This window comes from Mandrillus leucophaeus, unplaced genomic scaffold (genome assembly GCF_000951045.1).
Source record: "Mandrillus leucophaeus isolate KB7577 unplaced genomic scaffold, Mleu.le_1.0 Scaffold137, whole genome shotgun sequence".
Taxonomy (NCBI): Eukaryota; Metazoa; Chordata; class Mammalia; order Primates; family Cercopithecidae; genus Mandrillus; species Mandrillus leucophaeus.
The window spans coordinates 1,682,920-1,710,687 of NW_012101332.1; the positions used below are offsets into that span (position 1 = coordinate 1,682,920).

At 51.6% G+C, this 27,768-nt stretch overlaps 2 protein-coding genes across 9 annotated transcripts in view; both read right to left on the bottom strand.

Annotated features, from left to right (window-relative positions):
- Positions 1-9,079: 9,079 nt before the first annotated feature.
- Positions 9,080-19,397, bottom strand: RINL (Ras and Rab interactor-like). Of its 3 annotated transcripts, none has more exons than XM_011973339.1 (12): positions 19,350-19,397; positions 17,805-17,893; positions 17,442-17,585; positions 15,014-15,116; positions 12,632-12,704; positions 12,481-12,545; positions 11,912-12,061; positions 11,404-11,826; positions 10,781-11,098; positions 10,388-10,519; positions 10,062-10,225; positions 9,080-9,981 (listed from the first exon to the last, which is right to left on the bottom strand). In XM_011973339.1, exons 3-12 carry the CDS (start codon positions 17,445-17,447, stop codon positions 9,919-9,921), a joined length of 1,497 nt encoding a protein of 498 aa, XP_011828729.1. In that variant the 5' UTR covers positions 17,448-17,585; positions 17,805-17,893; positions 19,350-19,397; the 3' UTR covers positions 9,080-9,918. The 3 variants fall into 3 exon arrangements, with proteins under 3 accessions (XP_011828729.1, XP_011828728.1, XP_011828727.1); XM_011973338.1 differs by having other exon boundaries at positions 17,442-17,601; positions 19,350-19,393; XM_011973337.1 differs by lacking the exon at positions 19,350-19,397 and adding an exon at positions 19,229-19,347 and having other exon boundaries at positions 9,777-9,981; positions 17,442-17,601.
- A 277-nt stretch (positions 19,398-19,674) lies between these two features.
- Positions 19,675-27,768, bottom strand: part of SIRT2 (sirtuin 2) — a 35,767-nt gene continuing 27,673 nt past the window's right edge. For 4 of the 6 annotated variants that reach the window (XM_011973342.1, XM_011973341.1, XM_011973343.1 and 1 more), the window contains 8 exons: positions 24,724-24,853; positions 22,507-22,566; positions 22,176-22,231; positions 21,904-21,980; positions 21,769-21,820; positions 20,726-20,796; positions 20,544-20,610; positions 19,675-20,421 (listed from right to left, as the gene is read on the bottom strand). In XM_011973342.1, coding sequence (XP_011828732.1) covers positions 20,266-20,421; positions 20,544-20,610; positions 20,726-20,796; positions 21,769-21,820; positions 21,904-21,980; positions 22,176-22,231; positions 22,507-22,566; positions 24,724-24,853 — 669 coding nt within the window. In that variant the 3' untranslated portion in view covers positions 19,675-20,265. Of the gene's footprint in view, positions 20,422-20,543; positions 20,611-20,725; positions 20,797-21,508; positions 21,821-21,903; positions 21,981-22,171; positions 22,232-22,506; positions 22,567-24,723; positions 24,854-27,768 lie in introns of those variants that run through there. The other 2 variants (XM_011973345.1, XM_011973344.1) reach the window with 2 other exon arrangements.

The following is a 27,768-nucleotide window of genomic DNA, read 5'->3' on the forward strand; positions in this document are numbered from 1 at the left end:
AAAACTTTATTAAGCTAAATTTCATTTACCATAATATTAAGTATTTATTTATTTATTTATTATTTTTTTGAGATGCATCCTCATTCTGTCACCCAAGCTGGAGTGCAGTGATACAATCTCAGCTCACTGCAACCTCCGCCTTCCAGGTTCAAACAATTCTCCTGCCTCAGCCTCCGGAGTAGCTGGGATTACTGGCACCCACCACAATGCCCGGCTAATTTTTGTATTTTTAGTAGAGATTGGGTTTCTCCATGTTGGCCAGGCTGGCCTCGAACTCCTGACCTCAGGTGATCTGCCCGCCTCAGCCTCCCAAAGTGCTGGGATTACAAGCGTGAGCCATCATGCCCAGTCAAATGTTAACTCTTTTAAAGTGTATGATTGGCTGGGCTGGTGGCTCACACCTGTAATCCCAGCTATGTGGGAGGCCGAGGTGGGCAAATCACTTGAGGTCAGGAGTTTGAGATCAGCCTGGTCAACATGGCAAAACCACATCTCTACTAAAAAAATTAGCCAGGAGTGGTGACGCATGCCTGTAGTCCCAGCCACTCTGGAGGCTGAGGCACCAGAGTCACTTGAATCTGGGAGGAGGAGGGTTTTTTTTTGTTTGTTTGTTTTTGTGTGTGTGTGTATGATTGAGTGTTGAGTGGTTTTTAGTATGCTCACATAGTCATGCAACCATCATCACTGTCTAATTCTGGAATATTACCCTCAAAAGGAACTCCATACCCTTTTTTTGTTTGTTTTTCGAGACAGAGTCTTGCTCTGTCGCCCAGGCTGGAGTGTAATGGCATGATCTCGCCTCACTGCAACCTCCGCCTCCTGGTTCAAGTGATTCTCCTGCCTCAGCCTCTGTAGTATCTGGGATTACAGGCGCCCGCCACCACACCCAGCTAATGTTTTGAGTTTTTAGTAGAGACGGAGTTTTCCCATGTTGCGCAGGCTGGTCTCAAATTCCCGAGCTAAGGCAATCTGCCCACCTCAGCCTCCCAAAGTGCTAGGATTACAGGTGTGAGCCACCACACCCAGCCTCCATACCCTTTAGCTGTCACTCCCCTCAGCCCCTGGCAGCCACCAATTTACTTTCTATCTCTATAGATTTCTCTATTCTGGACATTTCATATTATAGGGTCCAGTCCTACGGGACTTAGCGGGTGTTCTCCTCATGTGCGGAGATGAGGGATTGTAATAAATAAAGACACAAGACAAAGAGATAAAGAGAAAACAGCTGGACCCGGGGAACCACTACCATCAAGACGTGGAGACTGGTAGTGGCCCCGAACGGCTGGGCGCACTGTTATTTATTGCATACAAGACAAGGGGGGAAGGGTAAGGAGGGTGAATCTTCTAAGTGATTGATAAGGTGAAGCAACTCACGTGATCATGGGACAGGGGGCCCTTCCCTTTTAGGCAGCCGAAGCAGAGAGAGAAGGCAGTGTATGCCAGCGTTTTCTTCTATGCACTTACAAGGAAGATCAAAGACTTTAAGACTTACTATTTCTTCTACCGCTGTCTACTACGAACGTCAGAGGAACCAGGAGCATGGGAGGAACATGAAAGCGGACAAGGAGCGTGACCATTGAAGCACAGCACCACAGGGAGGGGTTTAGGCCTCCAGATGACTGCGGGCAGGCCTGGATAATATCCAGCCTTCCACAGGAAGCTGGTGGAGCAGAGTGTTCGCTGATTCCTGCAAGGAGAGGAGACTCCCTTTTGCGGTCTGCTAAGTAATGGGTGCCTTGCAGACACCGGCGTTACCGCTTGACCAAGGAGCCCTCAAGCAGCCCTCATGCAGGCATGACGGAAGGCTCACCTCTTGCCTTCTAGCTCACTTCTCACAATGTCCCTTCAGCACCTGACCCTATACCTGCCGGTTAATCCTAGGTTATATTAGTAATTCAACAACGAGTAATATTAAAAGCTAATGATTAATGTTTATAAGAATGATTGATAATTGTCCATGATCATCTCTATATCTAATTTGTGTTATGACTATTCTTATTTTAACTATATTCTTTATTATACTGAAACAGTTTGTGCCTTCAGTCTCTTGCCTCGGCACCTAGGTAATCTTTCGCCCACATTATATAAATGGAAAAATATAGTATGTGGCTTTTTCTGTCTGATTCTCTTAGCATGTTTTCAAGGTTCACTCATGTTTTTTAAATTAAATTAATATTTTAAATTTATTTTTATTATTATTTTTTTTTGAGGCGGAGCCTCGCTCTGTCGCCCAGGCTGGAGTGCAGTGGCCAGATCTCAGCTCACTGCAAGCTCCGCCTCCCGGGTTCAGAGTAGCTGGGACTACAGGCGCCCGCCACCTCGCCCAGCTAGTTTTTTGTATTTTTTAGTAGAGACGGGGTTTCACCGGGTTAGCCAGGATGGTCTCGATCTCCTGACCTCGTGATCTGCCCGCCTCGGCCTCCCAAAGTGCTGGGATTACAGGCATGAGACACCGTGCCCAGCCTGCTTTCTTCTTTTTTGCTGTTAAGCCTCCTTCTGCTCCAAGCAGAAAAAGCTTCATGGTCTACTGCGCTTCAGATTGAAAACTTAGACACCCTCAGGGACCAGTGGGGAAAGCCACCCATTAGAGGAAAGTTTCTCATTTGCATTACACAGTTCTGATCCTTTCCCTACCTTTCCCCACCCCCAGCTTAAATCAGGTCTAACTCATACACAAGAAACCAGACATTCAAAGTGTGCAATTGATGAGTTTTAACTTATATATACACCTGGGAAACCATCACCACCAATAAAGAGAGTGACCACAAGGTAAAAACAGTATTCGTCATGCCCAGGAAGTTTTGTTTGGTTTTGTTTTGAGATAGTCTTGCTCTGCTATCCAGGCTGGAGTCCAGTGGTGTGATTATAGCTCACTGTGGCTTAGTCCCAAGTAGCTGGGACTACAGGTTCCTGCCACCCCACGGCCATTATATATATAGAGAGAGAGAAAGAGGGTTGTTTTTTTGTTTTGTTTTGGTAGAGACGGGGGTCTTGCTATGTTGCCTAGGCTGATCTCAAACTCCGGGCCTCAGGCAATCCTCCTGCCTCAGCCTCCTAAAGTGCTGGGATTATACAAGTGAGCTACCACACCCACAGAAGTTTTCTTTTTGTTTTTGAGATGGAATTTTGCTCTGTCGCCCAGGTTGAAGTGCAGTGGCATGATCTCGGTTCACTGCAGCCTCCACCTCCTGAGTTCAAGGGATTCTCCTGCCTCGGCCTCCCTAGTAGCTGGGATTACAGACATGCACCACCATGCCCAGCTATTTTTGTTTGTTTGTTTGTTTTTTGAGATGGAGTTTCGCTCTTGTTGCCCAGGCTGGAGGGCAGTGGTGCGATCTCAGCTCACCACAAACTCCATCGCCCAGGTTCAAGCGATTCTCCTGTCTCAGCCTCCTGAGTAGCTGGGATTACAGGCATGTGCCACCATGCTTGGCTAATTTTTTTGTACTTTTAGTACAGACGGGGTTTCTCCATGTTAATTAGGCTGGTCTTGAACTCCCGACCTCAGGTGATCCGCCCGCCTCAGCCTCCCAAAGTGCTGGGATTACAGGTATGAGCCACCACGCCCAGTCACTAATTTTTATATTTTTAGTAGAGACAGGGTTTCAACATGTTGCCCAGACTGGTCTTGAATTCCTGACCTCAAGTGATTCACCTGCCTCGGCCTCCCAAAGTGCTGGGATGGGTGCGAACCACCACGCCTGCAGAAGTTTTCTTAAGCCTCCTTGTAAACCCTCTATTTTTCACTGTTCCCCACACAGTGTTACAGACCACAAGTTCTTGGGACCCGAATGCAACTGAAATTGACTTGAGGCCAAAAGAGTTTTCCCAGACAAGACCTCATTGGAGTTTATGCCTGGGTATTGAAGGAGACAGCACAAGAGAAAGGGAGCGAATTCGCTGGCTGACTCTTGGAAATGAGCCAGTAGGACTTTTTTTATTAGGCAAAGCTCTGGAATTGACATTAGCGGGAGGATATACAGGCTGGGCTGGGCAAAATATGTGAGGCGCAGGGCACTCAGGTGGGCACTTGTCTGGCTGTGATGGTTATCTTGAGTAATGGGCCACATGGTGTTCTGGCCGGTGCAACAAGGCTGTAAATCAATCGTTCAGCTTTCCTCCCGGAGTTGGGACACTCACACCCTTGGTTACTTCCTAAGGCCAGTTCCTGAAATTCTTTTCTTTTTCTTTTGTTTGTGACAGAGTCTTGCGCTGTTGTGCCCAGGCTGGAGTGCAGTGGTGCGAACTCGGCTCACTGCAACCTCCTTCTGTCAGGTTCAAGCGATCCTCTTGCTTCAACCTCCCGAGTAGCTGGGATTATTTTTAGTAGAAATGGGGTCTCACCATGTTGGCCACGCTGGTCTCAAACTCCTGACCTCAAGTGAGCCATCCGCCTAGGCCTCCCTAAGTGCTGGGATTACAGGTGTGAGCCACCGCGCCCGGCCTCGTTACTGATTCTTTTTGCTTCCGCGGACAACTTTTGATTTGCTATCTTCCATCTGAGGGTATTCAGGGCTTTTGGGCCTTTGTGTGTAGACAGTCAACTCTGTGGAGGTGAGATCCTGGAGAATATGGCCAGAGAGAAATATGAACTGTACTCCATTTGCAGCCAGCAAAACTTCCCTTTCTTTGAGCTGTCTTTGGAGCGGTTCTAGATTTTGGGAGGACGGCTGTAGATCCCCTGCATCCTTGGTTAAGTCATAACCTTGGTTAAGGCTTATAGATTTCACTTGAGAGAGTACCTGTGGTAAAGAAGTTCAAAAGCCAGGAATACCAGCTGTTTGTCTCAGCTAAAAACTGGTAATATGGCTGGGCACTGTGGCTCATGCCTGTAATCCCAGCACTTTGAGAAGCCGAGGTGGATGGATCACCTGAGGTCTGGAGTTCAAGACCAGCCTAACTAACCAATATGGTGAAACCCCGTCTCTACTAAAAATACAAAAATTAGCCGGGCATGCTGGTGTCTGCCTGTGGTCCCAGCTACTTGGGAGGCTGAGACAAAAGAATTGTTTGAACCTAGGAGGCAGAGGTTGCAGTGAGCTGAGATTGCACCACTGCATTCCAGCCTGGGCAACAGACTGAGACTCCATCTCAAAAATAAAACAAATAAATAAAATCTGGTAATAATAAGTTTAAGAGTATTTATTTTAAAGAGCTCTATAGTTAGAAGTCAGCTTAATCAAAAGCTGATATCTAAGTTATATATATATTTAAAAGGCCTTTCTGACTTTTCTCTTTGAATCTTTTTTCATGGACTAGAACTTTTTTTTTTTTCCGAAAATAAAAATCCCCGTGTGCTTGGTATGACAACTTCCTTTGTTCACTTCCTCTCTTTTTCTTTTTTTCTTCTTTCCTGAGATGGGGTCTTGCTCTGTAGCCCAGGCTGGAGTGCAGTGGCGTGATCACAGCTCTGCACCTTTGACCTCCTGGGCTCAAGCAATCATTCCACCTTGACCTCCCAAAGTGCTGGGCTTACAGACATAAGCTTCTATGCCCAGCCCATTTCCTTTATTAAAAATTAGTTTTCCATGATGGGAGTGAGAGCCCAAGGGGAGCCCTCTAGCATGAAGCCCAGAGTGCCACAGCAAACAGGAGCTTGAGTCTGACCCTAAGCCCTCAACCAGCGATAACCCAAACAGCTGACATTTGAGTTTCACTTCCCATTGTTTTTTTTTTTGCCGCACATTCATGCATCACCTGTCCACTTCGCTGCTTAATAATTTTCTTTAAATCAACCCATTCTTTTGTTTTTAATTCAACACATTTATTTAAACAGGAAATGTCATTTCACTCCAGGAAGTGGAAAATCAGTATCGGTTGGCACACACAGACTCTAATAGTACAAATAAATCCAAAGATTCAGCAACAACAGAGAAGTGCTAAAAGCACTGGGTGAAAGGTGTTGGGGAATGGGTTGGTCACCAGGTCTCAAGGTGACACCCACAGATGATGCAAGAATTCAAAGGCTCACGCCTGTACTCTCAGCACTTTGGCAGGCCGAGGCGGGTGGATCACTTGAGGTCAGGGGTTCAAAACAAACCTGGGCAACATGATGAAACCCCGTTTCTACAAAACATACAAAAAATTAGCTGGGCATGGTGGTGGTGTGCACCTGTATTCCCAGTACTACTAAGCTGAGGTGGGAGGATCACTTGAGCTGGGGAGGTGGAGGTTGCAGTGAGCCTAGATCACGCCACTGCACTCCAACCTGGGTGACAGAGTGAGACCCTGTCTCAAAAACAACCCAACAAACGACAACAAAAAATAAAACAAAAAACAAGGGGAGAACATGGCCACCTGCAAGCCAAGGAAAGAGGCCTCAGAAGGAAGTCTACTGTGCTGACACCTCGAACTTGAACTTCTGGCCTCTGGAACTATTGTAACCATCCAAGGGGTTCACCTTTCCTGCTACCTAGACAGAGCCCATACATCAAAACAGGGGAATTGCAATAGAGAAAGAGTAATTCGCCAGGTGCGGTGGCTGACACCTGTAATCCCAGCACTTTCGGAGGCCGGGGCGGGCAGATCACGAGGTCAGGAGATCCAGACCATCTGGCTAACACGGTGAAACCCTGTCTCTACTAAAAATACAAAAAATTGGCCGGGCGCGGTGGCTCAAGCCTGTAATCCCAGCACTTTGGGAGGCCAAGGCGGGTGGATCACGAGGTCAGGAGATTGACACCATCCTGGCTAACATGGTGAAACCCCGTCTCTACTAAAAACATAAAATTAGCTGGCGCAGTGGCGGGCGCCTGCAGTTCCAGCTACTAGGGAGGCTGAGGCAAGAGAATGGCGTGAACCTGGGAGGCGGAGGTTGCAGTGAGCCGAAATCCGGCCACTGCACTGCAGCCTGGCAACAGAGTCAGACTCTGTCTCACACACACACACACACAAAAGCGGGAGGTCTACTTTGGGAGAGGGCTGTTATCATCTTTGTTTAAACTATAAACTAGGTTTCTCTCAAAGTTAGTTCAGCCTGCATCTAGGAATGAACAAGGACAGCTTGGAGATTAGAAGCAAGATGGAGTCAACTATGTTAGATCTCTTTCACTGTCTCAGCCATAATTTTGCAAATGTAGTTTCACTGTGAGGAAATAAATTTCTGTTGTTTAAGCCGCGCAGTCTGTGATCTTTTTTTTTTTTTTTTTTTTTTAAGACGGAGTCTCGCTCTGTCACAATTCTCCTGCCCCAGCCTCCTGAGTAGGTGGGTAGCTGGGATCATGGGCACACATCACCATGCCCGACTAATTTTTTTTTGTGTGTGTGTGTATTTTTAGTAGAGACACGGTTTCATCATGTTGGCCAGGCTGGTCTCAAACTCCTGACCTCGTGATCCACCCGCCTCGGCCTCCCAAAGTGTTGGGGTTACAAGCGTGAGCCACCGTGACTGGCCATCTGTGGTCTTTTTGATGGCAGCCCTAGCCGACTAGCCTATCTCCTTAGCTCAATGGTCAAAGTTAGCATTACCAATCTCGGCCCCTGATGGGATTCAGGTACCAAGAAGGACACAGCGTCCCTGTGGAGTATTCTTCCCCACAGCTGCAAGACCAGATTTTAATCATGAGGAAGCAGCAGACAAGGCCAGAAACTGGAACTGTCCACAGGACAACTGGCCAGGGCTCTTCAAACAGACAGGGCCAACATCAGGAGCCTCTCTGAACCTATTGTGGTTTGGAGGCTGTCCAATTTATTTACAAATCAAAAAAGTTATATATAAAATTATTATACTATATTATCATTTTATATTTATATTATTTTATAAATTAATATAATTATTATATAATTATAAATTAATAAATATTTTAATATATACATTATTATTGTTGTACATTATCTATCTATATATATAGATATAGCTATCTCAAATGTCAGGTCAGGCATATGCCACTGTGCTCAACTTGAATTTTATATCATTTTATTGTATTTTATTCTATTTTTTGGAAACAGGGTCTTGCTCTGTCACCCAGGCTAGAGCGCAGTGGCATGAACACAGCTCATTGCAGCCTCAACTTCGACCTCTTAGGCTCAAGTGATCCTTCTGTCTCCACCTCTTGAGTAGTTGGGACCACAGGTGCTCACCACCATGCCTGGCCAATTTGACAGAGTGACGGAGTCTCACTCTGTCACCCAGGCTGGAGTGCAGTGGCACTATCTCGGCTCACTGCAAGCTCCGCCTCCCGGGTTCACGCCATTCTCCTGCCTCAGCCTCATGAATAGCTGGAACTATAGGTGCCCGCCACCACACCCTGCTAATTTCTGTATTTTTAGTAAAGACGGGGTTTTACCGTGTTAGCCAGGATGGTCTTGATCTCCTGGCCTTGTGATCCGCCTGCCTCAGCCTCCCAAAGTGCTGGGATTGTAGGCGTGAGCCACCACCCCTGGCCCATCCAGCAAGTATTTATTGAACTGTGTACCAGGCACTGGTCTAGGCACTCAGGAAGGTGCAGCTGTAAACAAAGCAGAGATCCCCAACCTCCTGGAGCTGACATTCTAAGGCTGTGCCGTCCAAAATGGTAGCTAGAAACCTCATGTAGCTAGTGCGCACTTGAAATGTGACTAGTCCACACTGTCATGTGATTAAGTGCAAAATGCACAGTAAATTTCAAACCTTTAGCACGCACACATACAAACATACAAAGGTTTAAATATCTCAGTAACTTTTTAATATGGATACATGTTGAAGTGAAAATATTTGGGATACACTGTGTTAAATCAAATATATTATTATTAATGTTAACTTCATTTGTTTTTTTTTGTTTTTTGTTTTTTTTTTTAAGATGGAGTTTCACTCTTGTTGCCCAGGCTGGAGTGCAATGGCGGGATCCCGGCTCACCACAACCTCCGCCCCCCGGGTTCAAACGATTCTCCTGCCTTAGCCTCCCAAGTAGCTGGGATTACAGGTGTGAGCCACCACGCCCAGCTAAGTTTGTATTTTTAGTAGAGACGGGGTTTTTCTGTGTTTGTCAGGCTGGTCTCGAACTCCCGACCTCAGGTGATCTGCCGCCTCGGCCTCCCAAAGTGCTGGGTTTATAGGCGTGAGCCACCATGCCCGGCCTCACTTGTTTGTTTTTACTTTTTAAAATTGTAGTTACTATGAACAATGAAATAAATAAATATATGGTATGTTGGTGAGTGATACATTCTTTGGGAAAAACGATCAGGACTGGACATGGTGGCTCGCACCAATAATCTCAGCACTTTGGGAGGCCGAGATGGGAGGATTGCTTGAGATTAGGAGTTTGAGACCAGCCTGGCAACAAAGAGAGACCCCATCTTTATAAAAAATTTTAAAACTTAGACAGGTATGGTGGTAGGTGCCTGTAGTCTCAGCTACTTGGTAGGCACAGGCAGGCGGATTGCTGGAGCCAGGAGGTTAAGGCTGCAGTGAGCCGAGATCATGCCACTGCACTCCAGCCTGGGTGACAGACAGAGACCTTCTTTCAAAACAAAACAAAACCCCTGTTCCTCAAGCAAGATGCCAGATGTACCTGGGTCAGTCCAGACTCCTGACCCATGTGGTTTAGGAGCAGCACGGAGGAGGGAGGGGTCCCAGGAAAAGGGAACAGCCTTCCTCTGGGCCTTTGCACTGGCTCATCCTGCTTCCAGAATGCTCTTCCTAATATCCATTCTGCTCCTCCCCTCCCCTCCTTCAGGCCTTTCTGCAGATGTCACCTCAGTGAGGCTTTCTCTGATACCCCTGTCTAAAACTGCAAAGCCTCCTGAGTAGCTGGTACCACAGGAGTACACCACCACGCCCTGCTAATTTTTGTTTATTCTTTTGGTAGAGTTGGGGGGGTCCCACTATTTTGCCCAGGCTGGTCTCAGACTCCTGGGCTCAAGCGATCCTCCCACCTTGGCCTCCCAAAATGTTGGGATTACAGGCATGAACGGAGGGATGTGCGGAGCGGTGTGAAACCCCTAATCGTCATTGGTCCCTGGCACAGTCTCTTCTGCCCATGGCTCCTTAAAGGGCAGGCTGGCCTGTGGGGAGAGGCGGGAGCTGGGTCAGAAAGGCGTCAGGTCTCACCCTCCCTTCTACTTGCAGCCAGATGGGCAGTCACCTGGGCTCTGGGATGGTCCTTTCTGTGCAGAGTCCGCCTGCGGTGCCACTGGTGCAGGGAGGCGCGGGCCTCGGAGCTGAGCCCCCGGGGAGCACGGTCTGTTTCGGGCTGGTAGTGGGCAATGTGGTGCAGCGCCCCAAACCACGTGGTCAGGTAGTACCCAGCTGGGGACAGAAAGGGAGGTCAACTCGGCCCTCTAGGCTTCCCTGGTCGCCTCAAATACCCCTACAGTTTGCCTGCCGTTCCTCCTGCTGCGGGGGGAGGCTGTTTGGGATCCCGGAGGTACTGGATCGTTGGGTTCCAGCATTCTGGAGTTGGGGGCTCACCCTCTCCCCGCAGCTCGTCTGGATCTAAGAGCTCCATAAGAAACTCCACATCCAGCTGTGTCTCCCCAATATCCGGGCTCCAGATGAGTTCCTCAGTCAGCGCCGGCAGGAAGGCGTCGGCCCCCAAGGGATCTGGGAAAGCCCGAGGAAAGGTCCTGAGATGGATGGGGGTGCGCAGACACCTTCCATCTGATCCCCAGGACCGTGAGGGCTGGCTGCTCCTCCACCTTGTCGGGCATGACAGCGCCTCCTACCAGAATCCCCAGGACCGCGTAGACGACTCCCACCAGTGCTGCCCCCTCCCTCGAAGTGCGCCTGCATACTCGCTTGCTGTCTGGTTCCCCCAACCCTCAAGGTGCTCCCCACCACGCTAGATGTTGACCCCTCCCTTACCTTGGTTTTCGCCCCGAGCCAGGCCCGTGTAGACATCTCTGCACACCTCCAACAGAAGCGCCACCTTGCGGCGCGGGGCGCAGGCAGCGTGCAGATGTGCAAGGCGCTCGTGGATGCGACTCCGCAAGGCGGGGGCGGGGCTCTGCCCCTCCGGCCCCGCCCCCTGTGCTCCCGGAGGCCCCGCCCCCGCCCGCAGGGCTGTTTGTCGCCGCCGCAGCAGTCGCAGCTCTGGTGCTCGGAGTGTGCGGAGTCGCGTCCACAGGGCCGGCTTCAGGGGCGCCAACACCGCTTGGCACACGGCCATCTCCAGCGCCGGGCCTGCGGGGGGTGGGGGACGGGTGAGCACAGGGCTGCCAAGTTGCCCCACGCCCACCTATGGAATCCACTCACCCTGGCACACCGCCACCCCTGCCTAGCTATGATCCCCCGTGAGTGCAGACATGGGTGTGAACACATGTGGAAGAGTGAGCCTGGGTGTGAACTTGCGCGCACATGTGGGCGATAGAAGGCGTGGGATTTGTAGGGAGGGCGTGTGGGTGCAGAAGGAAACGTCTGTGCGCCGATGGAGGGGACGAAGTTGCGCACTAGAACCCGTGGGGGCTCCCTTCCCGTCCTCCCATTACCTGGATCCTCGTCCTTCTTGGGGACCCCAGGACCCCTGCTCCCAAAGACAGCCCTGATGTAGGAGTCCTTTGCCAGGTGATCCTGGAGGTCAGTAAGGAGGTGCCGCACATCCTGAAGCAGCTCGGTGGCCGGGTCCCCAGACCCGTGGGGACCCCCAGAATCTGAGGCGATGCGCACCCGAAGGCTTCGGTACTGCCTGGCCACGTAGCTGCTCCGGGCCCTGACCAGAGACTGGATGTGAATGGTGAGCACTTCCTCGGGGCTTTCCTCTTCAGGGTCGTCCTCCCTTCCTTCCTCCCTTCCTTCAGGGTCTTCTTCCTCCTCCTCCAGGAGGCTGGCGAGAGCCGGCCCAGGATGGTCCACTTCCGGGCTGAGCGGGCCTTTTACCCAGGAGACCCCGTGAGGTGCAGGGTTCCTGGGGGCTGGAAGTGAGGAGGGGGTTCGGTCCCCTAGAACAGGGCAGCAGCTCCCTCCTCCCTCAGAGGTCCAGGGCCCTGCCCAGCTAACCTGGATCATGTCTCTGCGCAGCCTCTGACTCTGTTTCTTGAGGGGTCTGCTCCCTCCCCCAGCCTCTGTGGGTCTCCAGGTAGAGCTGGTTCACAATGCAAAGCACCTTCCCTGGGGTGTCCTGTTGGACCCTGCCAATCTGCAGAGGATCTGAGGCCAGCAGAAGTGAGAAGGTGTCCTAGGTATTCAAGGGACCAACTCTGGTCCCTTCAAGGCACCAGGAGACTTACTTCCCAGCTTCACTGCTGGAGGTGCTGAGGCTTAGCTCATGGCCCCTCCTCAGTCACACCCAGGAGTCCAGGTCCCCAGTCACCTTCTCACTTAGACCCAGGAATCCGGTCCCCCCAGTTCCTTCCACCTCCAATTCTCTCCTCTGTTAGGACCTAGGAATACAGGCCCCCATCCCCTCTTCCCTCTGGGACTACAAAGTCCAGACCCCGAGCTCTCTCTAGCCCCCAGTTCTATATTCCCCTCCAACCCAGTAGTCTGGGCCCCAAAGCCCCATTCATTCCCTTGGAGCAAGGAAATTGGCAGGTTGGCTGTGCCCTCTTTAGAGAACCATGCCTCACCTGTGTGTTCATCTCTGGGCCCTAGAGTGGGAGGGGGCAAGAGCAGGGTTCTGGGCAGAATGTCCCTGAGAATAGAGAGGTGGGAGCCCCAGTGTCAGTGGGGTGTCTTAGGGAAGGGTCCCCCTTAGTGCTTCAGATGGGTGACCTGTACCTGCTAGCTGATAGAAAGGCCAGGAGATGGGGTAGGTCTGGCATGCAGAGGTTGGAGGATTCCAGGGACACACCTGGGGTGGGGGAGGAAGAAGAAGAAAGTAAACTTGAGTGGTGGCTGTCTTCTGTCCCCTGGGATGCTCTTGCTCCCCCATTCCTTCAGAATCCCCCCAGGGACCTTCAGAACAGGGAAGCTCCCACTCCTTGGAGTCCCCATCTTTACTCTTGCATACCACTTATGCCACCAACAAGGATTCATTCATTAGACAAACACTTACTGAGCCCTTAGTCATTTCCAGGCACTGGAGATACAGTTATCAAAAGACAGACAAGTTCACTGCCTTCCTGTAGCTTACCTTCTAGTGGGGGGCGGAGGGGGAAAAGGCAGAATATAAATGAGTAAACAGTCGGGGCACGGTGGCTCACGCCTATGATTCCAACACTTAGGGAAGCCGAGGTGGGCGGATCACCTGAGGTCAGGAGTTTGAGACCAGCCTGGCCAACATGGCGAAACCCCGTCTCTACTAAAAATACAAAAATTAGCCGGGCATGGTGGTGGGTGCCTGTAATCCCAGATACTTGGGAGCCTGAGGCAGGAGAATTGCTTGAACCCGGGAAGTGGAGGTTGAAGTGAGCTGAGATTGAGCCATTACACTCCAGTCTGGGCAACAAAAGTGAGACTCTATCTCAATAAATAAATAAATAAACAAAATGTTAAAAAATGAGTAAACAAAGTGGATATTGTATTGAGTGCTATGAAGGAAATGGAGTGATTAAAAGTGACCAGGAGGCCAGGTGTGGTGACTCATGCCTGTAATCCCATCACTTTGGGAGGCTGAGGTGGGTGGATCACTTGAGGTCCAGAGTTCAAGACCAGCCTGGCCAACATGGCAAAACCCATCTCTATTAAAAATACAAAAAATCAGGGGGTGGCGGCCTAGGGGAGGGATAGCATTAGGAGAAATGCCTAATGTAGATGACGGGTTGATGGGTGCAGCAAACCACCATGGCACCTGCATACCTATGTAACAAACCTGCACGTTCCGTACAAGTATCCCAGAACTTAGAGTATGATAAAAAATAAATAAATAAAAATAAAAATAAACAAAAAAATTAGTCGTATGTGGTGGTGTGCACCTGTAATCCCAGCTACTTGGGAGGCTGAGGCATGAGAATTGCTTGAACCTGGGAGGTAGAGGTGGCAATGAGTGGAGATTGGGCCACCACACTCCAGCCTGAGTGACAGAGTGAGACTCTGTCTAAAAAAAGAAAAAGAAAAAGTGACCAAGGGACCATATTTTAACTATGATGGTCAAGAAAGGTTACATTTCTGCAGAGGCCTGAAGGATGGAGACTAAACCAGCCCCTTCAGGGAAAGCATTCATACAGGAAGAACCCAAGCAGAGGTCCTGAAGCTGGAACACACTTAGCATGCTAAAGACACACAGAGGGCCGGGCGCAGTGGCTCACGCCTGTAATTTCAGCACTTTGGGAGGCTGAGGTGGGCGGATCACAAGGTCAGGAGATCGAGACCACGGTGAAACCATATCTCTACTAAAAATACAGAAAAAAAAAAAAAAATTAGCCAGGCATGGTGGCGGGCGCCTATAGTCCAAGCTACTCAGGAGGCTGAGGCAGGAGAATAGCGTGAACCTGGGAGGTGGAGCTTGCAGTGAGCTGAGATCGCGCCACTGCACTCCAGCCTGGGGGACAGAGCAAGACTCCGTCTCAAAAAAGAAAAAGACACACAGAGGGGAACAGTGTGCCTCGGGTAGAGTGAATAAGGGGTAATAGATGGAGAGACAGGCAGGAACTATATCACACAGCACCTTATAGATCATGACAAGGAGTTTGCATTTGTATCTAAGGGTGTTGCATGTTCTTTGCGGGATTTGGGGCGGGGTGTATAACATCTAATTAATATTGAAAAATACCTTGGGCTCAGAATGGATTGCGGGAAGGAAAGGGAGATAGGATTAGAAATATTCATCAGATATTTTGGAAGCAAAGCTGACAGGTGTTTTTGTTTTGTTTTGTGTTTTGGCAGGGTTTCCCTCTGTTGCCAAGGCTGGAGGGCAGTGGTGTGATCTTGGCTCGCAGCAACCTCCTCCTCCTGGGTTCAAGCTATTCTCGTGCCTCAGCCTCCCAAGTAGCTGGGATTACAGTCGCACGTCGCCAAGCCTGGCTAATTTTTGTATTTTTTGTAGAGATGGGGGTTTTGCTGTGTTGGCCAGGCTGGTCTCAAAATGCTGGCCTCAGGCGATCCACCCGCTTTGACCTCCCAAAGTGTTGGGATTACAAGCATGAGCCACCGCGCTGATCCAGCTGACAGTTCTTAGTGATCAATTGACTGTGGGCTGGAGACTCAGGGGAGGTGCCTTACCTCTGGCAGTCTTCTGGATCTGGTAGCTGTTGACTTCTCCTGGTAATAGTCCTGTCCTCAACACCAGGACCTGGCTGGGGTCACGTCCTATGACCAAGAAACTCTGGGGATAGAGATAAAGGCCGGCGTGACAAAGGTGTGCACAGATATCTGTTACTTTTGACTGACTAGCATCCATTTCCCTTATTTTGGGTTCCACACCCCAAATTTCCTTTAGGGGAACACTTTCCCTACTGTCAGTCCATGTGGATGGGGCTGACTTCCCCCAAGCCCCAAGGGTGGGCCCATGACCTGATCTAGCCAATAGGAGGACGGTGCTCTCAGCCCACTGTTTGGTTCAGGGACGGTCATGTGACTCAAGCTCAGCCAGTGGACATCTTCCACAGGATTTTTTTTTCTTTTTTCTTTCTGTTTTTGAGACGGAGTCTTGCTCTGTTGCCCAGGCTGGAGTGCAGTGGCACAGTCTCTGCCCACTGCAAACTCCGCCTCCTGGGTTCAAGCGATTCTTCTGCTTCAGCCTCCCAAAAAGCCGGGATCACAGCGCCTGCCACCATGCGCGGCTAATTTTTGTATTTTTAGCAGAGACAGGGTTTCACCACGTTGGCCAGGCTAGTCTTGAACTCCTGACCTCAAGTGATCCACCCTCCTCGGCCTCTTATAGTGCTGTGATAATAGGTGTGAGCCACTGCATGCTGGAGCTCTTTTGGAAAGAGTTCATCTGTTACACTGGTGTTGCTAAACTGGTGGGAGACAGCTCTGAGCTGGGAAGGACAATACCCTCCTGAGGAGGAAGTTGTGGTAGCCCCTGTTTGCTGTCCCCGCAAATCTATTCCACATTCGCTGCAGAATTCCTTGTTCATGGCATTAATATACCCAGCCATGAGTATGACTGATACATGGATTAGGATTGCTATAGGTGGTGGTTCTTAGCTCTGGCTGTGTACGTCCCAAGAGAGCTGTTAAAAAATATTGCTACAGCCAGGCACGGTGGCTCATGCCTGTAATCCCAGCACTTTGGGAGGCCGAGGTGGGTGGATCTTCTGAGGTCGGGAGTTGGAGACCACCCTGGCCAACGTGGTGAATCCCGGTCTCTACTAAAAATACAAAAATTAGCCGGTGTTAATGGCGGGCGCCTGTAATCCCAGCTACTCGGGAGGCTGAGGCAGGAGAATCGCTTGAACCCAGGAGGCAGAGGTTGCAGTGAGCCAATATCGTGCTGCTGCACTCCAGCCTGGGTGACAGAGGGAGACTCCATCTCAAAAAATAAATTAATAAATAAAACATAAATAAAAATTTAAAAAAATATTGCTACCTGGGCCCCATCGAGACAGGGCCTTGCTGTGTTGCCCAGGCTGGTCTTGAACTCCTAGGCTTAAGCGATCCTCCCACCTCAGCCTCCCAAAGTGATGGGATTACAGGCATGAGTCACCACACCCGGCCAGCCATCTATATTTTCTGAATCAGTTGTGAAAACCTTTATTTTGGCCGGGCACGGTGGCTCACACCTGTAATCCCAGCACTTTGGGAGGCCGAGGTGGGTAGATCACCTGACATCAGGAGTTCAAGACCAGCCTGGCCAATATGGTGAAAACCCATCTCTACTAAAAATACAAAAAATTAGCCGGGCGTTGTGGCAGGTGCCTGTAATCCCAGCTACTCAGGAGGCTAAGGCAGGAGAATCGCTTGAACCCTGGAAGCGGAGGTTACAGTGAGCCGAGATCATGCCATTGCACTCCGGCCTGGGCAACGAGAGTAAAACTCTCAAAATTAAAAAAAAAAAAGAAAAAAAGAAAACCTTTATTTTTCCTGTAAAATAAACAGATGCAAGTGGTGCCTCCATGCTTCCGGCCTGGAATGCACACAGGTGCTTGGGCCTGGGGCAGCCCCGGGGCAGGTGTGAGGGAAGTCCAAGAGAATTATAGCTATGCTGGCCTTGATGTCACTGAGCTGCTGATCTAAAGCCAGCAGCCGCCGTTTTGGTTATGTTAGGAAGATAAATGCCTATTTGTTTAAGCCACTGTAGGACAGGTGTTTGTTATTTTCTGTCCCAAATACCCAAAATTCCCCACAGTTGAAAGCAAAGCCAAGAAATGGGATGAAGAGAAATTTCTAAGTGTTCTGAAGTTCAGCATCCAGACCTTCTTGAAACTACATTTTTTTTTTTTTTAAACAGGGTCTTGCTCCATCACCCAGGCTGGAGTGCAGTGGCGTGATCTCAGCTCACTGCAGCCTTGACCTCCTGAGCTCAAATGATCCTCCCACCTCAGCCTCCTGAGTAGCTAGGACTGCAGGCATGAGCCATTACACCCGGCAATGAATAGCCTGTTTGGTTTGCCCAATTTGTGTCATGTTTGTTGCTAGTAACCAGCAGAGTCCTAATCTAGGGTGTCATGGGGGTCAGGACGGGCCCCCAGCTGTGAGTACTCACCCCCATTGGCCACAGCCCCACGAGGGCCTCCGCATCCTGGATATCCAGCTCTGGCACATGCCATACCCCCGATGTTCTCTGCAGGCGAAGAAGTGGCTCTAGGGTGCTGAGGACCCCTAGAGGGGTCCTGTCTGCTTTTTTCACCTGTGGTGGGACCAGCCTGGGATGGACAGTGTCCAGGGGGTCAGGGGTCAGAGGTGGGCAGTGGGACATTGAGGTGAGGTCAAAGGTACAGGAAGGGGCAGGCCCAGGGTAGAGGCTCAGAGATGCGATTCAGGGTTCTGTAGTGAGGGAGGTGTTGGATGGAAAGGGTTTCTAGATGTAGCAGAAGGAGGGCATAGCCTCAGCCCCAGTAGCCCTCACCTCTCCACCTCTGTGGGGACTTCAGGTGCCTTGTCCTCTGGCTGGGCCATCCTCAGGATGCAGGAAACCAGTGAGTCATGACCTGGCCTCTGGCAGGGAGAAAGGTAAGACTCAAGGCTGCTCCAGCCCCTGGGTCATGTTCAAGGTATTTACAATCAATATGGCAGAGACCCTGACCAGTCAGAATGGACCCCAGAGGCCGCTTGCTGTGGCAGGGGTTAATTCTTTATTTTTGAGACGGAGTCTCACTGTATTGCCCAGGCTGGAGTGCAGTGGCACAATCTCAGCTCACTGTAACCTCTGCCTCCTCGGTTCAAGCGATTCTCGTGCCTCAGCCTCCCGAGTAGTTGGGATTACAGGCGCGCACCACCACGCCTGGGTAATTTTTGTATTTTTTAGTAGAGACAAGGATTCGCCATGTTACCCAAGCTGGTCTCAAACTCTTGACCTCAAATGATTGCCTCACCTCAGCCACCCAAAGTGCTGAGATTACAGGCGTGAGCCACCACGCCTGGCTGGCAGAGGTTAATTCTTTAGTACCGGATGGTGGGGAATCTGGGGGTCCCAGGAGAGAGACCAGTGTGTCTTATGGTGTGGGGAGACGACTCAAAACAATAGCTCTTTACTAGGTGGTAGGAAATATTTTTAAGATTTTAACAGCCATGGCAGCTGTGTGAATGTGGACCAGCCCTTGGCAAAACCCAGTCAGTGCCTGGAAAAGTTATTGGCCCACAGTAGGCAGTCCATATACCCGGAAAGGTAGTAACATCCCCTCTTCCTCCCTTCCCACACCATGAAGGGGCCACTGAATCTCTTCCCCAGTGTTTTATTATGAAAAATTTCAGACAGAGAGAAAAGCTGAAAGAAGCATATGGGAAACATCCATATGTCCACTCCTGAGATTCTACCATGAATATTTTACTCATCTTGCTTTATCACACATCTGTTCCTCTATCTCTCCATCCACCCATCAGGCCCCAGCTCCTAACCAGGTATAGAGTCCTATGTAGGTTATCATTTGGGGTGGCACTTGTCCCTGCAGCAGTTCCAGGAGCAGGAGGCCTGGGTCTGGGGAGGACCCTTCCTTCCTTTCTTCCTTCCTTCCTTCCTTCCTTCCTTCCTTCCATCCATCCATCCATCCATCCAATATTTATTGAATACAGGCTGGAATTAGGTGCCTGTGCCCTAGAGAGAGGGCGATGAACAGGACAGGCTCCTCCCCTCAGGGCCTGCCATTCTTGTTTGGGACAGGTATAGCATATGAATAATAAGCAGCTAAACAAATACATTAGCCCATTGACCAGAAGCCCAGGGTGCTATTAGGAGGGAGGGAGGTGGGGGAGGGAGGCGCAGGTGCCCTGCCCAGGCAAGAGCAGGAAGGAGGGGAGGGGAGGGGAGAGGGAGGCAGATGCCTGCTTGGGTACCGTGGCAGGGGGAGGAGGCTGCGGGCAGTGCATGGCAGGGGTGGGTCAGGGCAGCTGCCTCATACCAAAGGAAGGCAGCAGGGGCTGAAGATGCCAGATGCTCGGTCCCCGGGGGCCCTACCTGTTCTCGGAGGAGAGGCCTGCAGTAGCAGGAAGTGGAGAGAGGAAGCTGAGCAGGCAGGGGGAAGAGGCGGGGCTGGGGCATCTGAAGTCAACTTTCCTCCCTCTTTCTGGGGCCTCAGGCCTTCCTAGGGCTTAGAGGAAGGGACACTGGCAGGCTGGAAGTCCAGGGGTCAGAGCCATGAGGGGCCCCTGTGAGGACCCTCCTGTCACCCCTCACTCTGGATCCTGGAGACTTTCTGGTTCCTTAGTGGCCCAAGATCTAACCCCCTCCCTTCAGAGATTTCCCTGGGTGCCCACAGAAAGAAACAGGAGGCCAGACCGGATTGTTAGTTGTTTTTGTTTTTAATTTGTCTCCAATAAGCAATGTCTTCTGCTCAGTATGGGAAGGGGGTCCTATGTGAAGGGGGCCCGCCAGCCACTTTGGGAGCTGAAGGCAGAGCCTCGGGAGCCCTTCCGGCTCAGACTCCCCCTATGCTGGGTGTGGGTTATATTCAGAGGCCCACACCCACACGGGGGTAGGTTAGGTTTGGTTTACTTAGCCACAGGCCCCTGGGGGCAGGAGACAGAGTGGGGGCCTGAAGCTCCCTGTCCTGGAAGAGTTAGAAGTTCTGGGGTAGCCCTGGCCCCGGGGGGGGCAGTTAGAGATGAGGGAGGTTACTCCTTAGCCCTGGTGCGGTTAGAGATAGTGGGGCTGGTAGAGATGCCTGTTCAAGCCTGGTCTCTAGGAGGTGTTAGAGATTTGCTGGGGTTGGGGGGGCAGGGTTGCTGGAACCCCAGTTTTGGGGAGGGAGTGGTAAGATATTGGGGATGTTCTAAGCTCCCCAGATAAGAACTGCCGGTTAAGAGGGGGCCAGGCCTGGTTGGGGCTCAGCTGTCCCTGAGGAGCTTGGCGTCCTGTCTGGGAGATGCAGCTGTCACTGTGGTTTCTCCCTCTCTGTTGTCCTGGCCTCGTCCTTGGCAGGTGGCGGGGACTTCCTGGGGGAAGCTGAAGTGCTGGGGTTAGGGGCCTCCGCCCCCGACTGGGCATCTATGCTGGCGTGCTCCCTCCGGACAAGGTCCTCCAGCTCCTTCTGCAGGAGAAAGGTCACAGAAGTCAAAAGTCACTGTGCATCATGGGGTCAGAGGACCCACGGGGTGGGGAGAGGGTCCAGGGACGGGGCTCAGGACAGGCTGGGGTCACCCGGCTCCTTACCTTCCATCCGAGGAGCTCAGCAAGGGCCAGGCAGCCCTGGTCGCAGTCACCCAGCCAGGCCACGTCCCTGCGGTGCGGCAGGAGATCAGAGTTCCCAGGCGGGCTCGCCCCTGCCTTCGTGCCCTCCCTGCCACCTCACCCTGTCCCTTCCAGGCTGCCCCCAGCCCCAGGCGGAGCCTCACCTGTAGGCCTTCTTGGAGTCAAAGTCCATGCCTCCTCCGAGGCCCAGGATCATCCCCAGGAAAGGGTCCGACTGCCAGGAAGGGGGTGGGGCAGGGAAGGGAGAGCTAGGAGCACAGACCCTGGAGCCAGGTGGCCTGGGTTTGTATCCTAGCGCTGTGACTTTGGGATTTTTTTTGTTTATTTTTTTTGAGGTGAAGTTTCGCTCTTGTTGCCCGGGCTGGAGTGCAATGATGCGATCTCGGCTCACTGCAACCTCCAACTCCTGGGTTCAAGTGATTCTCCTGCCTCAGCCTCCTGAGTAGCTTGGATTACAGGTGCCAGCCACCATGCCTGGCTAATTTTTGTATTATTAGTAGAGACGGGGTTTCACCATGTTGGCCAGGCTGGTCTCAAACTCCTGACCTCAGGTGATCCACCCTCCTTGGCCTCCCAAAGTGCTGGGATTACAGGCGTGAGCGATCGCGCCCGGCCAGCTCTGTGACTTTGGTCAAGTGACTTGTCCTCTCTGTGTCTTAGTTTCCTTATCTCTAGAATAGGGTGATCACGAAACCGCGACAGGGTTGTGGCATCAGTGGGTTCACGCAGGCTAAGGCTTGGGACAGTGTCTGCCTACAGTGTGCGCTGCTTGCCTGGTGACCCTGCCTACTTCCCGAGGGGAACACCCAGGAGGGAGCACCTACCCTAGAGTGAGGCTGCCTGGGAAAAAGAGATCGGAGAGACCCGGAGTGTGGACCCACCCACCACCCCCTGCACTGCCTCCCCCGACCCCCCGCACCTCCTCCCACCTCCTCCCACCTCCTCAGTCCCTGGAAGCCTGGCCTTCCTATCTGGCTTCAGCTGGTTTGAATTGGAATTCTATCACTTGCTCAAAAGGGCGGTGAATGTCTCAGAGGCCTGGAACCCCACCCCTCTGGATTCCAGTCCGGGGTCTGAGCTGAGGAATCCAAAGTGCTGGGGTTCCACAGTGGGGGTTCCCTCTGAGGAAGCTGGTGGGAGGGAAGGGGGAGCCTGAGAGGAGGGGGGCGTGAGGAAGGGCTCTTACCTGGCCAGCTTTCTCCTTGTTGATGAGCAGACGAGGGGTGGAGAGGGGTGCCCTGAGGGAGGGGGAGCTGAGGGGTCAGGGTCTGTTCTGGCCCTGGGTGCCCAGCCGCCCTCCCAGCCACAGCCCCCAACCTACTTGCTGATAAGGGAGGCAAAGGGCTGCACCTGTAAGGAGGTGCCCATGATGAGGAGGAGGTCCACCTTCAGGAAGTCCTGTGGGGAGGGGCGTGAGCTTGGGAGCCTCTGCCCAGGCTGCGCCACCGCTCCCTCCCCCGCCCCCCAGCAGCAAATCTCCCTTCCGCCCCACACAGCTGGGGAGGTTTCCTAAGGCAGGCCCCAGGCTGCGCCACGGGGCCCAGCACAGTGGAGGCGGTGGTTGGGGATGCGGGGAGGGCAGGGGCCACTTACTGACTGCATACAGGAGAAGAAACGCGCTGGGAGGCTCTCACCAAAAAAGACGATATCTGAGGCGGAGACAGATGGACGGACAGAGACAGTGACATGGGGAGGCAGAGAGGACAGGTGGGAGCAAGGGCAGACCTGGAGGCTGCGGTGGGAGTTGGGAGCAGTGGGGACCGGCCAAGGGCACAAACCCAATTCTCCCCAGGATGGATCTGGGGCACTGTTCAGAGAGACAGAGGTGGCCAGATGTGTGGGGTTGTGGCCTTTGGGAAGGGGCTGGGGGAGGAGGGGACCCCCACCCAAATCCACCGGGGCAGGTCCCTGGCCCGAGGCTCACCAGGCTTCACCAGGCTCTGACAGTCCTCACACTTGGGCGTCACCTCAGAGAAGATCTTCTCTGGGTGTGGGGAAGGGGAAGAGAGAGAAGGTGGTAAGAGGATCTGGGCTGGAGTCTGGAGGTGCAGCACCCCCATCCCTCTTCCACTGTTAACATGAACACACCTCTGTCACTGTCACTCGGAGTGTGACGAGTGTCTCCTAGGGTGTCCACTCTACTCAGAAAAGACCTCTCTTTTTTTGTTTTTTTTTTTTTTTTTGAGACAAGGTCTCACTCTGTTGCCCAGGCTGGAGTGCAGTGGCACGATCATGGCTTACTGTAGACTCGACCTCCCGGCTTCAAGTGAGCCTCCTGCCTCAGCCTCCTGAGTAGCTGGGATTACAGTTGCGTGCCAGCACGCACAGCTAAATTTTGTAGTTTTTGTCGAGACAGTGTTTCATCGTGTTGCCCAGGCTGGTCTCAAACTCCTGGGCTCAAGCAAATCTGCCCACCTTGGCCTCTCAAAGTGCTGCAATTACAGGTGTGAACCACTGCGCCCGGCCTTATTGGTTTGTTTGTTTGTTGAGACAGGGTCTCGTTCTGTTGCCCAGGCTGGAGTGTGGTGCTGCAATCATGGCTGAGTGCAGTGGTGTGATCATGGCTTACTGCACCACCCACCCACCTCCCAGGCCACGTGATCCTTCTGCCTTAGCCTCCCGAGTAGCTGGGCTCACAGGCATGCACCATCACACCTGGCTACATTCTATTTTTTGTAGAGATGAGATCTCCCTATGTTGCCCAGGCTGTTCTCAAACTCCTGAGCTCAAGTGATCCACCCACCTCGACCTCCCAAAGTGTTGGGATTACAGGCATGAGCCACTGTGCCTGGCCTTATTGCTTATTGATTTAGGAAGCTTGAAAGCATTTCTGGCTGGGCGCGGTGGTTCACACCTGTAATCCCAGCACTTTGGGAGGCTGAGGCAGGTGGATCATCTGAGGTCAGGAATTTGAGACCAGCCTGGTCAACGTGGGGAAACCCTGTCTCTACTAAAAATACAAAAATTATGCAGGGGTTGTGGCACGTGCCTGTAATCCCAGCTATTCGGGAGGCTGAGGCAAGGAGAATTGCTTGAACCCGGGAGGCGGAGATTGCAGTGAGCCGAGGTTGCGCCCCTGCACTCCAGCCTGGGCGACAGAGCAAGATTCCGTCTCAAAAAACAAAACAAAACAAAAAAACAAAACAAAACAAAAAAGAAAGCATTGCTGTCACTTGCAACCCACTGAATTCTAAGTCATTTGTTCAACTGTCCATTCATTCATTCAGCACACATTTATAGAGCATTGTTTCAATGTCAGTAGTTGGTAATTTTTAAAAAAATATTTCTGCATGGACAGCATGATACCGTGGGTGCTGTCTGTGACGCTGCTGTCAATGACACATAATGGGGGTAATGTGAATTGTACACTGCCCCCAGCTGCTTGCAGTTGGGCTATTCAGGAATCCTCAGCCTAGGGGCGTTCAGCTGGCATTGTATCAGAACGGCCACACTCCAGAGGCCCTTCTGCAAATGCTGCAGCTGTCCTTATCTCACAGGGACACCAGAGGCTTTGTTAAATCAGCATAAAGAATGTCAGAAATGGCTTTCCATGAGTGGAATAAGTGACTTCTTGTTTTTTTCTTTTGTTTGTTTGTTTGTTTGAGACAGAGTTTTGCTCTTGTTACCCAAGCTGGAGTGCAATGGTGCAATCTCAGCTCACTGCAACCTCCACCTCCCAGGTTCAAGGGATTCTCCTGCCTCAGCCTCCTGAGTAGCTGGGATTACAGGTGCACACCACCATGCCCGGCTAATTTTTTTGTTTGTTTTTATTTTGTATTTTTAGTAGAAACAGGGTTTTACCATGTTAGCCAGGCTGGTCTTGAACTCCTGACCTCAGGTGATCCGCCCGCCTTGGCCTCCCAAAGTGCTGGGATTACAGGCGTGAGCCACCGCTCCTGGCCTACTATCCTCTATTAAAAACAGCCAAAGACAGGAGATCAGTCAGGCAATTGGGGCTGCAGTGAGCCATGATCACCCCACTGAACTCCCTACGTGGGCGACAGAGTGAGACTCTGTCTCAAAAACAAACAAACAAACAAAAAACAAAGACTTGAGCGGGACAGAATGGGTGCCCACTGCATGGAGACACTGCTCCTGGTGCTGAGGGGAGGCCTGCCCTTGGGATGGCCTCCAGCCTCACCTTTCATCCAGCTTAGCGGGTATTCGTGCCGGCAGCTGGCACTGACGCAGTGCGATGTGTAGAAGGTGCCGTGGGCCTCCACCAAGTCCTCTTGTTCCAGCCCAGCTATTCGCTCCAGGGTATCTATGTTCTAGAGGGAGAGATGAAGGGGAGAGGGGTGAGGAGTGAGCCACCCTTTGTAGGCCAGAAGGCACAGTAGGGAGTTGAGGCCATGAGAAGCAGTGAGGTGGTGGGGACAGGTGGAGAAGGGAGGGAGGAGAATCAAGTGGCAGGGTGTATCTGAAGACGTCTGTTCATCCCAATGGTGCCACTCAAAGGGTGACAGTCAAGGCTGCTTAAAGGCAGGGGCCAGGCTGGGCGTGGCGGCTCACGGCTGTAATCCCAGCACTTTGGGAGGCTGAGGTGGGAGGATTACTTGAGGCCAGGAGTTCAAGACCTGCCTGAGCAACATAGCAAGACCCCGTCTCTACACACACACACACACACACACACACACACACACACAAAAAAAAGCAAAAAAAAGCCAGATGCTTTATTGCCATCTGTCATTAATTATTGAAATTAACATAAATTTACAATGTCTGTGTTGTAAATGGAGCCCCCCCCTCAGATGTGGCATCCTTGTGCAGTGCGCACCCTGCACAGCTGCATGTGGCAGCTACGGGCAGGCATTAACATAAATGAATCAGGAGGGCTCACTTTTTTTTTTTTTTGGAGATGGAGTCTCGCTCTGTCACCCAGGCTGGAGTACAGTGGCACAATCTCGGGTCACTGCAACCTCCGACTCCCAGGTTCAAGAGATTTTCCTGTCTCAGCCTCCCAAGTAGCTGGGATTACAAGCATGTGCCAACATGATCGGCTAATTTTTGTTTTAGTAGAGATGGGGGGTTTCACCATGTTGGCTAGGCTGGTCTCGAACTCCTGACCTTGTGATCTGCCTGCCTCGGCCTCCCAAAGTGCTGGGATTATAGGCATTAGCTACCGCGCCGGCCATGTTTTTATAAAAAACATTATTTGAGACAAGGTCTCACTGTGTTGCCCAGGCTGTAGTGCAGTGATTCAATCATAGCTCCCTGCAGCCTCCAACTCCTGGGCTCAAGCGATCCTCCCGCCGCAGCCTCCACATCTGGCTGATTTTTAAAATTTTGTGTAGAGATGGGGTCTCACTATGTTGCCCAGCCTGGTCTAGGGCTCCTGGGCTCAAGCGAGCCTCCTGCCTCAGCTTCCTAAAGTGCTGGGATTACAGTATGAGTCACCATGCCTGGCCCTTCCTTGACTTTAATCACTGTCTTCCCCTTTAGTAGCCAGGGTCCTTTCTTACTATGGCCTGTTTCATAGATGGCATATTCACCCGTATTCTTTTCTTTTTTTGGAGGCAGGGTCTTGCTCTGTCACTCAGGCTGGAGTGTAGTGGTCTGATCATGGCTCACTGTAGCCTTCTGTAACCTCCTGGGCTCAAGCCATCCTCCCACCTCAGCCCACTGAGTAGTTGGGACTACAGGCAAATGCCACCATGCCCGGCTAATTTTTTATCTTTTTAATTTTTTTTGTAGAGATCGGGGGTGGGGTGGTCTATGTTGCCTGGGCTGGTCTTGAACTGCTGGGCTCAAGTGATCCTCCCACCTCAGCCTCCCAAGCGTCGGGATTATAGGCGCGAGACACTGTGCCCAGCCACCGTTTTCTTTTCTTTTCTTTTCTTTTTCTTTTTTATTTTTTCGGATGGAGTTTCACTATTGTTGCCCAGGCTGGAGTACAATGGCGCGATCTCAGCTCACTGCAACCTCTGCCTCCTGGGTTCAAGCAATTCTCCCCGTCTCGGCCTCTCAAGTAGCTGAGATTACAGGCACCCGCCAGCAAGCCTGGCTAATTTTTTTTTTTGAGACAGAGTCTTGCTCTGTTGCCCAGGCTGCAGTGCAGTGGTGTGATCTCGGCTCACTTGCAACCTCCGCCTCCCGGGTTCAAGTGATTCTCCTGCCTCAGCCTCCTGAGTAGCTGGGAACACAGGCGCGTGCCACCAGGCGTGAGCCGCCGCGCCCGGCCACTGTTTTCTTTTAAGACAGTGATACTTTCCATATTAAACAGGTGGGAATGTTCTTTTCTGCGCAGACATTTGTGCGCCCTCATTTTTCTTAAAACACCCAGTCCCTTTGGAGCAGCTTTTGTTTGCCTGCGAGGAACGCTGCTAAAGCTGGTGCTGACAGAGGACACCGGCAGCGGTTACCCAGAGATGGCTCAAACTGACGGCGTTTCCCAGAGACTCCAGGAAGCACAATGGGAACGGTTTGTTTCCCTTCAAGGGCAGAATGAATGCTCTGCCTTCTGGGCTGCCTACCAACAACCATCTTATCTCCAAAGCCTACAGACAAGAGTCTTTGTCACTGTTCCTACACGCCCTGTAACTTTCCTCCCTTGCCCTCTATTCTTTTCTTTTTTTTCTGAGACGGAGTCTCGCTCTATCCCCCGGGCTGGAGTGCAGTGGCCGGATCTCAACTCAAGCTCCGCCTCCCGGGTTTACGCCGCCATTCTCCTGCCTCAGTCTCCCGAGTAGCTGGGACTACAGGCGCCCGCCACCTCGCCCAGCTAGTTTTTTGTATCTTTTTTTTTTTTAGTAGAGACGGGGTTTCACCATGTTAGCCAGGATGGTCTCGATCTCCTGACCTCGTGATCTGCCCGTCTCGGCCTCCCAAAGTGCTGGGATTATAGGCTTGAGCCACTGCGCCCGGCCCCTTGCCTTCTATTCTAAATCTTGGTTTTGCCTTTGGTACTTAATTCAGTCTACCCACTGACTCCCTCACATGTGAGTAAGGAATTTGCAAATAGCTGAACAGGAAGTAAATACCAGCATGGAAAAGAACCACCGAAGTACCTCTGCGTTCTGTGTTATTCTTTGACAACACAGTTTTTTTTTTTCCTTTTGACAGGATCTTGCTCTACTGTCCAGGCTGGAGTGCAGTAGCTTGATCACAGCTCACTGTAGCCTCGAAATCCTGGGCTCAAGCAATCCTCCCTCAGGCTCCCAAGTAGCTGGGACTACAGGTGTGCACC